The 11,351-nt window shown below is 40.4% G+C and overlaps 1 protein-coding gene across 4 annotated transcripts in view; it reads left to right on the top strand.

Moving 5' to 3' along the window:
* pidd1 (p53-induced death domain protein 1) overlaps positions 1-8,467 on the top strand; it is a 67,086-nt gene extending 58,619 nt beyond the window's left edge. For all 4 annotated transcript variants that reach the window (XM_073049232.1, XM_073049235.1, XM_073049233.1 and 1 more), the window contains 2 exons: positions 2,669-2,795; positions 4,171-8,467. In XM_073049232.1, coding sequence (XP_072905333.1) covers positions 2,669-2,795; positions 4,171-4,408 — 365 coding nt within the window. In that variant the 3' untranslated portion in view covers positions 4,409-8,467. The remainder of the gene's footprint in view (positions 1-2,668; positions 2,796-4,170) is intronic.
* Positions 8,468-11,351: the final 2,884 nt, after the last annotated feature.

Below are 11,351 nucleotides of genomic sequence, written 5' to 3' on the forward strand. Positions count from 1 at the left end.
ACTTGACCTAGTGTTGGTTGATGTGACTGATCCTTCAGTGGGAGAACAGCTAAAATCAAACAGATCTCTTGAGGATTATAACAGATCGAGAAAAGAGCCCAAGAAAGGAATTAAGAGAGCCGGAAGAGGTTATGAAAAGTCCTTTGCAAATAGGATTAAAGAGAATGCAAGGCATTACATACATACATTAAGAGCAGGGCCTCCCGAAAGTTCAAAGTTCAAGTAAATTTAATATCGAAGTATACGTACGTCATATGATTTATTTTCTTGTGGGCCTACACAATAAATACAAGAAGTTCAATAAATCCCGCCCCCAACAGGATGGACGAACAACCAATGTACAAAAGCCAACAGACTGCAAACAGAGAAAGAAATAATAATAAGCCACCATATCGAGAATATGAGATGAAGAGTCCTTGAAAGCGAGTCCACTGGTTGTGGGAACAGCTTAGTGATGGGATGAGTGAGGTGGTTCAGGAGCCTGATGGTTGAGAGGTAATAACTGTTTCTGAACCTGGTGGAATGGGCCCTGAAATAATGTTACAAATCAATACCATGAAATAACAGACAATGTACCATATGCAAGTAAACAATTTAGCTTTATTATTCTTAATTTGACTAAGGGGTTAGTAACATAAAACAAAAAGAAAAGGGCCCATTTTAATGAAACAGTCTAGTGTGCAGAAGTTGGAGCTCACGGTTTCCCTTCCGCTGGTCCTCCATCGATTTCCCCGGGCTTTGTCAACTCCCGGCTCCAGTCCAAATCCAGTCTTTCGGGTGTCCACGACCTCACTGTTCTGTCATCTTCTCTCCCCATCTTCCGTCGAACAAAAGACCCAGATCACCTCAGTCGCAGGCAGACAACACGAAAAAACTCTCCCTTCAATGGACAGCTCACATTCCAAAGCCCCCGTTATCTCCGGCCATAACCCAAACACTGCTTCTACAGAAAGACCATTACGTTAGCAGTGAAACCTTTCCCAGGGTGTTACACAGCTTTATAAAATTCTGGTTCAGCCACATCAACAGTATTGCATTTAATTCTGCGACCCCATTATAGGAAGGATGCCAAGGCTTTAGAGAGAGTGCAGTTACCAGGATGTTGCCTGAATTAGAGGGCATGTGGTCTAAGGAAGGGTTGGGCAAACCTGGGTTGTTTTCTCTTAAGTAACAGACTGAGGGTAGATCTCATAGAGGTTTATAAGATTATAAAAGGCTTAGATAGTGTCAACAGCCAGCATCTTTCTCCCTGTGTTGAAATGTCTCATACCATAATGTCTCATTAAAGCCAGGACCAACAAGCTCCGGGACAGCTTCTTCCACCAGGCCATCAGACTGATTAATTCACGCTGACACAATTGTATTTCTAAGCTATGTTGACTGTTCTGTTATATATCTTACTGTACACACTATTCAGAAGGAGACGCAATGTAAAGATTTTTACTCCTCACAAATGTGAAGGATATAAAAAATAAAGTCAATTCAATTCAATACCAGACAGCATGTATTTCAAGTGAGGAAGTAAGTTAAAAAAAAATGTGCAGGGCAAGTTTTTTAACATAGGATATGGTAGGTGCATGGAATGCAGTGCCATGGATAGCAGTAGAGGGAAATATGATAGAGGCATTCTTGAAACTCTTGAATGTGCAGGAATGCAAGGGACAGAAAGGATTAGTTTAGTTGGGCATTTGGTTACTGATTTAATTTGGCATAGCATTGTGGGCCAAAGTGTCTGTACTTGTGCAGTACTCTTCTACTTTCTAGTCTCTGGAGAGAATTATAGAGCTACGTCATGCAGTTGGAAAAAGGAATTATTCACTCCTGGGACTAGATCTTGATCTGTAAAGTACATTCTGGAAAGTAACCTTGAAGGCTGATTAGAGGTTGACATTGATAGGGTCTCCTGGCTGTACCATATTTTTGTGCATTTTAAGAAAGCAGAAGGTCTTGTCTATTAGGAGCAGTTGATGGTAGTTTGAGATGCGTGGTCGATTGCTCTTTGAAAGCCATCACTGTTGTTTTTGAACTACCAGCACAATTGCACTATTACTGATGTTGCTGTCTATCCACAGAGACAGATGCTGAAGTAACTATGACCACTGTGCTGTATCAATGCCTGTATTTGACCTGGCGCATTGAAAAATGTCGATTTACTGTTTGATGGCATAGAGTCAACCTGCTCAGTCTAGAAAATTACACAAATGTGTTTGAACTGTACTTTCTGTTATTGGCTCTGAGTTAGAATGGTGAGTAGAAATACTGCAGATTTGAAAGATCAGATAGATTTTGTAATACAAAATTATGAGTGGTAATAAGATTTTTGTTTTCTCTCATAGCAAGGTGTCTGAAACTAGCAGCATAACATAAAAGGTTCAGAGGAAATTTGAGAAGGATTTTTTTTACCAAGAGGGTGGTTGGAATCTGGAAAGTACTCCCTGAGGGGATAGTGGAAGCAAGTACACTCAGAACATTTAGATATCTGGACAGATAGTTGTACAGGCTACTGAGTAAGTGCTGGTAAATGGGTAATTGATGATTAGCATAGATATGATGGTTCAAACCAGCCTGGGCTGTTTAAAGATGATTCTGTGAGATCATATGTACACACAAACACAACCTACTTCTTGATTTGTTGCAATTCTAAATAATTTCTTATTTTATTGGATAGAAACGGGCTACCTGACTGAAGCTAATCTTCTGAGTATTGCTAGAAGAATCGGGCCAGAATGGCAGAATATTGGAATAAATCTCGGTTTACCTTACAAAGAATTGGAAAGAATAGCATACAACAACAGGTGAGGGAGATGTTTACCGTAGATATTTAATCTACCAGTACATCTTTGGAGTGAAACTGGAGTATTCAGTGGAAATTCACAGGGTCTTGGAATGAACATGTAAATTCAATGCAGATGTAATGCGGTCAGGATCAAACTCAAGTCCCTTGAGCACGTTCAACTCTACCAAGACGTCAGCTTGCCCGCCATACATTCAAGGATCACCTGAATCCAGAAATTTTGTGGAAACTATAGTCATTGTTTTTGCCGTGGTATTTTGGAACTATTGATGGTACTTTGACCAAGTCAATGAATATATTTTTATCATGAAGATATTTTTGTAATTAAAACGATCTTTTGAAAGGTGAATTATTTCAAAGGTTCAAAGTTTCATTTTATTATCTAAGTATGTATGCAGAATACAACTCTGAGATCTGTCTTCTCCAGATAGCCATAAGATACAGAAAACCATAGTAGTTGAAAGAATGACATCAATACCCCCCTGCACAAAAAGAAAAGAAACAAAAACTCACAAACTCCAAACCCCACCAAGCTCTGTCACACAGAAACTAACTGATCGCCCACATGGTGAAACAACAACAAGAGGGCAGTGACTCGAATCATTGGCCCCTCTGAGGGCAGCGACTCAAACCCAGCAGCCTCTCTGAGAACCCCTCACCCTGCTCCGCGTTTGCCTCGATGTTTCAGTCTTCCTCGATGCTTTAGTCAGCGAGAAGTGTAGTCGATCATGGCCCCTCGTCTCGTCTGCGAGCTTCTCTTCGTGGTAGCTCTTGCTCACATTTCTCTCCTGGAGTTTTCTCAGGGACAGCAGAGCGCTAGCTCACTCGTTCGAACTACGGACTGTAAGTCCCAGGCTCCAGCAGTTTCAAAAACAAAATTCAGATAAAGAGAATAAGTAGGAGTTATTTCCTCCAGTTGCTACGTTTAGCTTTTTTTTTGTTCAAGTTAGTAGGAGGCAAAATAAGTTGGCATATTTATTAAATCACAAGTCTTCTAGAAGGGGTTGCACTTCCTAATTATTTTGCTGTTAATCGTCAGTCCTTCTAAATTACTTGGGGCAGTGCCCTTGCTATCTGAACCAACAGCAAAGGGAGCATAGAAGTGGCTAAAAAGTCATCTGTTCCTTTGTTAACTTGAGTTACTGTCCTCCGCCCTCCAGCATCCCTCTCCCCACATGCACAGCACTCAGTGGGAGAAGCTGGGTCTGAAAAATGATGGGGAAGCAAGCCAATGTGCTTTGCTTATATAGTCCAGACAAAGTTAATACATCATCTTTCTTAGACATTGCCTGTAAAGGAAATGTTATTTAAACCATTTCTATGTTCTAAACCAGTGCTTGTCTTGTCTTTCCAAAACATGACCTAATTTCCTGTAGGGACAACCTGGATAAGCAAATCCTGGAAATGCTCTTCACTTGGGCACGTTGCAATGCAAATGTCTCAGGCTGCATCCGTCATCTCATTCAAGCAATGAAGGAGAGCGATCGTGAAGATATTGCTGAGGAAATAGATAGTATTATTGAACTTGGCAAGAAGAAATACCGTGAGTCTATTCATCGAGTTGGACTGAGTCAAGAAGGCAGCAACAAAGATTCAACCATAGCAACGGTGTAAGTCTGAAGGCACAGAACCCGCAGAGAAATTGCACTTGAATCTTCCGTCATATTACTTGAGGATAGATGGGAAGTTTTCCATTCCTATTAGAACTTTATTAGACTTTTATTTTTGCTGACTGTTGGCGTCAAGGGGCACAGTGAATTCTTAGCAGTACTGCTGAAGAATTGATGGTCTTGTGCGCTTCTGGGCAAGAATCACAGATTCCCTGCGTTTGTGTTTTATACAAATATAGAGAAGACTGAATACAAATTTTGAAGCAATGTGCAATTTTCAATACTATTGCAGTTAATGTTCGATGCCTTTTTATTTGACTGTGTGTTACAAAGAGAAGCAAACTTTCAATACTTCTCAACTTCTGCAGTTATTGGTGGAATGTTCTGTTCCATCACAAACTGTTCACTTCTCTCTGCACCAGTATTTTACTGCTCTTCGGCCTGCTAATCAACTCCTTTCTTGATCCCCATGCAGATTTATTCAGAAAAATTGATTGTTGTCCCACATCAACATGTAAATCTTTTCCTTATGAGTCCCCCAATGTTGCTGAGCTCCAGTAGATAGGCAAATGGTCTGGAATTCTGGCAGATTGGGTTGCTATATGCCATTGCTTATGGCAGTAGGAAACTAGGAAGAAAACTTAGCAACACTAGACTGTGTCCGTCTGTCTGTTGGACAAGATGTGTTAATTCTTCCATACTAACATATATACTGTTTGGATCAGCTTTGCACCCCAGTATTTAGCAGGGCCATGTCACATAACTAAATAAGTAGTTTAATGAGTTGATTTTGCTTTGTTAGATTTTTTTAAACAGTTAGTTTGCATTTCCAATGCAGTGTTAGCCTCCACATCTGCTTGCACATGGGAATTTTTTCTTCAACCTTTGTGCCCTTGCTAAGGATGATTGACAACTGGCCTTTCTCATTGTACATAACCTTACCCACCAATATAAAAGCTTACTACAAACAACCAAATGATTCTGTGAAAGCTATAACTGTCTGCATCCGGAGGAAAAAAGTTGAATCAGGAACAAATCTTCTTAAAGACATGTATTCACTTAAAAGTTATGCTAATAGATGCTAATGTATACTTTTTCTTTCCAGTAGATGGTAGTATGCAGTCATTGTCATTCTGAATAGATGCAGCATGGTCAGAAACATTTGTAAATTCTAATTTTCTGTGGTATAATTTACAGTGTTGCAAAAGCAAAATACCATTAGGGCCAAAAATCTGAAATAGCAACAGAAAATGCTTTAATATTCACCTAAATCAGGCAGCATCTGTGGTGAGAGAATTAAGGTTTATGACCAAAGTCACAAAAAGTAAGGGAAAAAATCAATTCTAAGTTACTAAGAAAAGGGGGAAGAGGACGAATGAACAATAGGAGAGGTTTATGATGGAATGTAAAGCAGAAGCGCTTAAACGATAGAACGGATGACGGTGCAAGGCATAAACCAAGAATTGAGTCTAGTGGAGGTGTAAATGTCTGGAGCAGAACTCAAGATTGAAACTGTTGAGCCAGTATTCCTTCCTTCATAGTTAGCAGAGCCTTTGTTCCTGTCAGTTCTGTCTTTCACAGAAGTGCCTTCATCCTTTCCTCCCTTCCTGCATTTCAGAGGTTTGCCTTGACCAACTTCACTAACCCCCACATTCAACAAATTGCTTTCTGCCTTTCCTGACTCCTTCAGCATAATGCCAGCTCCTAAGATGGCTTCCCATGGTTTCAAATTACTACAGGTCCATTCCATTTTTGATACCTGGTTCCATTCGCAGTCATCAGCAACTCACCTCCCCTTCCCACGGCATCTTCTCATGCAAGCATAAAATGCAATACTTGTGCTTTATTCTCACCCCTGTCCTCCAGGGCTTCAAACACTTGCCAGGTGAAATGTCAACATACTTGTGCGATTTATAATTGAATACCTGCTGATCAGAATGCCTTATCTACACAAGTTAGATTAAGGTGGAAAACTTCTAATTAGTCCACTGACATGACTTCTGTCTTACAATGACCAATCCACTCTCGTTCCAACTGGCAATTACTGTTACTGATCATTTTTTAAAATTTAGGTGCTGTAAACTTGAAATGCAGAAAACGTAAGCAAATTAGCTTGCATTTATGAAAGAAAGTTAAAATTACATCAGTAATATCAGAATTGAAGTAGCTTTCAACTGAAATATTCTTTCTCCCCGGTTGTATTTCTGATATTGATGTATTTGATCTGCTACACGGTTCCATTCAATTGCAGCATGATTTCAAGGAGAGAATTTCATAAACTGCCACCTCTTTTACTGCGGAGATTAACAATTTCAGAGAAGGATCCTACTGTTCCCTTTTATACCTCCGCTGCTTTCTATATCACATTCTTTTGCCTTGCTCCATTATTTCTTTTGTTCTTTAACCCATCCTGTCCTTTCACTTTATCAGTGACATTTTTTTGCCTCTCTATCTTTCTTTCCTCGCTGTGACTTAAAGCTAGCTCATCTCTACATTCTTTTCAGTGGTTAGCAGTGGAAAGGGTGAGCAGCTTCAAGTTCCTGGGTGTCAACATCTCAGAGAATCTGCCCTGAGTCCAACACATCAACACAATCACAAACAAGGCATGCCATGGGTCTACTTTGTTAGGAGTTTGAGGAGATTTAGTACATCATCAAAGACTCTTTCTATAGATGTACGTGGACTAGTTGCATCACAACCTGGTACGAAACCTCCAGTGCACAAGTGGCTGCAGCGAGTTGTAAACTCAGCCAGCTCCATCACAGACACACTTCCCCCCACCAATGAGATCATGTTCACGAGGTGCTGCCTCAAGAAGGTATCATCCATCATTAAGCACCTTCACCATCTGGGACAGTGCCTCTTCTGGTTACTACCTTCAGGGGCCTGAACACCCATACTCAATGATTTAAGAACAGTTTCTTCCCTTCCACTATCAGAGAGCCCGTGAACACTACCTCATTATTCCTCTTTTATTGCACTTTTTTTTTTGGTAATTATAGAATTTCATGTCTCAGCATTGTACCGCTGCCAAAAAAATAACAAATTCCATGTCATACATCAGTGATAATAATCCTGACTCTGAGTCAATTTTGATGTGAAAAATTAAGATTGTTTTCTCTCTATGGACACTTCCTGATGATTACATTTTACTGTGGTATTTACAGTAATTCAAAAAGCAAACTACCTTAATTCTGCTGGGTTGAAACAAAGTAAGCTTTGTTTTTAAATGAATCTCCTCTTTTATTTTTGTGTATAAAACTGGGTGCTTGAGTATAGCATCCTAAAATAACTTTTGCACATATCCTTTAAAGACTGCACTAAGCATAATTTGTGAATGTATTTCCTTTTAAATCTAGCAACAATTTTATGTTTATTTATTTTAAATTGTACAATGAACAACTTAGTGTATAGACATGAATTAATGTATCCTAAAATGAATTGCAATTAGAATATTGTGTTTTGTTTTAAAATAATGAATATTGATGCTTTATCCTTTCAAGGAATATTGTGTCATTCTCACTCCCCCAAGTTCACAGTTAAAAATTGAACTTGCCCCATAACACATTCCTCCCACCTTTACTAGTTTAAAAAGTATCTAGCGTCTTGTATGCACTCAGATTATTAAACTAAATTCTTTCCCAGTGAAAGAGCACCAAGAGTTAACTCTAAATGACAGTGTGAAATACAGATAATTGAGTTTGGAAGGACTTGCTGGGATCAGCTCGAGATGTCCCCTGCAACTGTATCCTCTGGGGATTATTATTCTGCCTCCGTGTCAAGTCCTAACGCTTGAATGTCTGGTGTGTTCAGTTAACGTTTGTCTAGATGGCGTAAATAATGGAATTTACTGCAGCAGGCATACCTGATTTGTACAATCCAATAGCAATCTGTTAAAGAAATTTGGATATAGAAATTAATCTACATCTTTAAGATTGCTCTTCAATTTAAATATTTATTGGAAGTTGCATTATTAATATAAAATGAAGTTCTGAGCATGAGTTTAAGATGTAAAATCTTGAGATAAAATTGTTTCACAATTAAAGGGTGAAATTGTACAGAATGTGTTCATGTTGTTTTGGTGTGTTTCGTTGTCATAATTGTAGAGCACTACAGCACAGGACAGGCCCTATGGCACATCTGGTCCATGTCGGTCAGGTTCTCTGCCTGGTCCCATCTACCTGCAACAGGACCATAGCCCTCCATACTTCTCATCCATGTTCCTATCCAATCTTCTTTTAAAGGTTACCATTCAACCGGTATCTACCATTTCTGCTGGCGGCTCATTCCACACTCCCGTCACATTCTGAGTGAAGAAGATCCCCCTCAGATCCCCCTTAAATGTTTCACTTTTCCCCCAAAACCTCTGAGCTCTAATTCTGAGGGGAACATGCCTGCACCTGACATCAACAGTTGATTGCTGATAAAGAGGCGGCTTTAGGTACAAGTATATCACCAATAGACACAGCACAACAAAGGCCTCCTGCAATCAAAAGTCCACAGGACGGAAACATTGCCTCAGATTATGGGAAAAAAAAGATTGAGTGCACAGCAATCCTCCTGAGATCACTGGCGTACAGGAACAGCCTCTCAAGCCTCCATTTTTTTATTAGCACAGCTTGCACTAAACCACAGTACCCAAATAAAATCCATTACTAACGTATTTCTTCACCCAAGCACGGTGAAGCGTAAACAACATTGACCAATCAATCATGCATTTTCCTGTTGCATGTCTTCCACCTGGTTTTGCCAGTCTGCTGCTTCTCCAAAGATGATGTCCCCATGTCCATAAGAGAGCTGCTAGAAAACCATTAACCAGCTTTCACAACCCCAGCTTGACGAGTTTCGAACAGCAACAAAGATCAGGGACATCATATTGGCAGCAATTACCCTTGCATGGCAGACAGCTCGGTTTCCATCATCGCACTTGGACACGGGCTGCTTTCCAAAGGTATTGTAATGAAAAGCAAAAGACCACATAAGATGCTGTGTTCAAAACAAAGAATGCTGGGAATGCTGAGTCATTGGACAATGCCTGAGGAGAATGCCTGAGGAAATGCCTGAGGAAATTCCATTTCCCATGTTCTTGTCCACTGCCTCAGTTTGTCCATTACCTCACCCACCCCCAAAACCTCTTTAGTTCTTGTCTGTACTTGAATTCCTACTTAATTTTGGTTGGCAAAATTTTGGAGGGCCGGAATGGCCTGTTTCCGTGCTGTGATTGTTATATGGCACAAGGTGAAACAATTAAGATTATTCACTCATGGTTACCCCGTGCATGTTTTTCAATATTTCAATTAATATATTTCAACATAATCATAGTTTCTTAATCTCCACTCCCTAGTAATTATTAACCATTCCTTTCATTCTTTCTTCTCTGGGAACTTGGTTAAAGCCTGTAATATTACTGTTTTTTTCCACTTTGAATGTCTCTATAAACAAACCTGGTCAGATTAGCTATCTGCTAAAAAAAACTGTTCTGTTTTTATTCAAACTTCACAAACTGCGTAGAACTATACCTCTTGACTGGTAAACAACGGAGAGAAAATATTAACTTTTATCACATTTCTTCATTACCTGCAAACCACGTCATTGCCCTTAATTCTTAACATTGTGAAATAGCATTTGTTTTCCCATACACTACAAGCTGTTCACGGACACACAATACCACATGAAAAGCACAGAGGTATTTAGAGCCAGTAGTTCAGTGGTCACGTTTCACATTCTGCGGAGAAGAATGTCTTACCTCTCTGTAATTTGAGGACATACTCAACTCAAGGCAAACTACTCACTTTATACCCATGACTGTGGCTAGGTACAGCTCCAATGACACATTTAAATGTGCTGAAAACACCACTGTTTGTTGAATCAAAGGTGGTGATGAATCAGCAAATGGGAGAGTGGCTGAAAATCTGGCTGAATGGTGCCACAACAACCACCTCTCAAGCTGTGTCAGCAAAACCAAAGAGTTGATCATTGACTGGAGGAGGAAGGTACCTGATGTCCTCATTAGGGAACTGGAGGTGGAGAGGGTCTTTAAACTCCTTGGTCTTATCATATCAGAGGATCTGTCCGGGGCCCAATATGCAAATGCCAGGACAACTTACATTGAAGGCATGACTGTGACACTACTTTCTAAGAAGCTTGCACAGACCCAACATGTTATATAAAACTTTGGCAAGCTTCTGTTGATGCATGGTGGAGAGTGTCCTGACCGGTTGCATCACAGCCTGCTTTGGAAACTCCAATGCCCTGGAATGTAAAAGTCTATAAGAAGTGGCGATAGAACCCAGTCCACCACAGGAAATGCCCTCCCCACTATTGAGTGCATTTATAAGGAGTGCTGCCACAAGAAAGCAGTATCCATCATCAAGGACCCTCACCATCCAGGCTTTGTTCTCTTCTTGCTGCTACAATCGGGAAGGAGATGCAGGACCATCAGCTCCCTCACCACTAGGTTATTATCCCTCAATCATTAGGTTCCTGAACCAGCATCGATAACTTCACTCACCTCAAGGATGCGTTTCACTTGAAGCCAAGGGGGACCAATATCCTGGCAGGGAGGTTTGCTAAGGCTATTGGGGAGAGATTAAACTAGAAATGCTGGGGGTGGGAACCAAACTGAAGAGACGGAGGAAGGGGTGGTTGGCTTCCAAATCAAGAAAGTTTGTCGACAGTGTGAGGGGGAGGATAGGCAAGTGATAGAGAAAGGATACGCTCAGACTTATGGTTTAAGATGTGTCTATTTTAATGCAAAGAGTATTATGAACACAGTGGATGAGCTTAGAACGTGGATCAGCACTTGGAGCTATGATGTTGTGGCCATTACAGAGACTTGGATGGCTCAGGGACAGGAATGGTTACTTAGAATGCCAGGCTTTAGATGTTTCAGAAAGGACAGGGAGGGAGGCAAAAGAGGTGGGGCGTGGCACTATTGATCAGAGATA

This window comes from Hemitrygon akajei, chromosome 6, assembly GCF_048418815.1.
Source record: "Hemitrygon akajei chromosome 6, sHemAka1.3, whole genome shotgun sequence".
NCBI lineage: Eukaryota > Metazoa > Chordata > Chondrichthyes > Myliobatiformes > Dasyatidae > Hemitrygon > Hemitrygon akajei.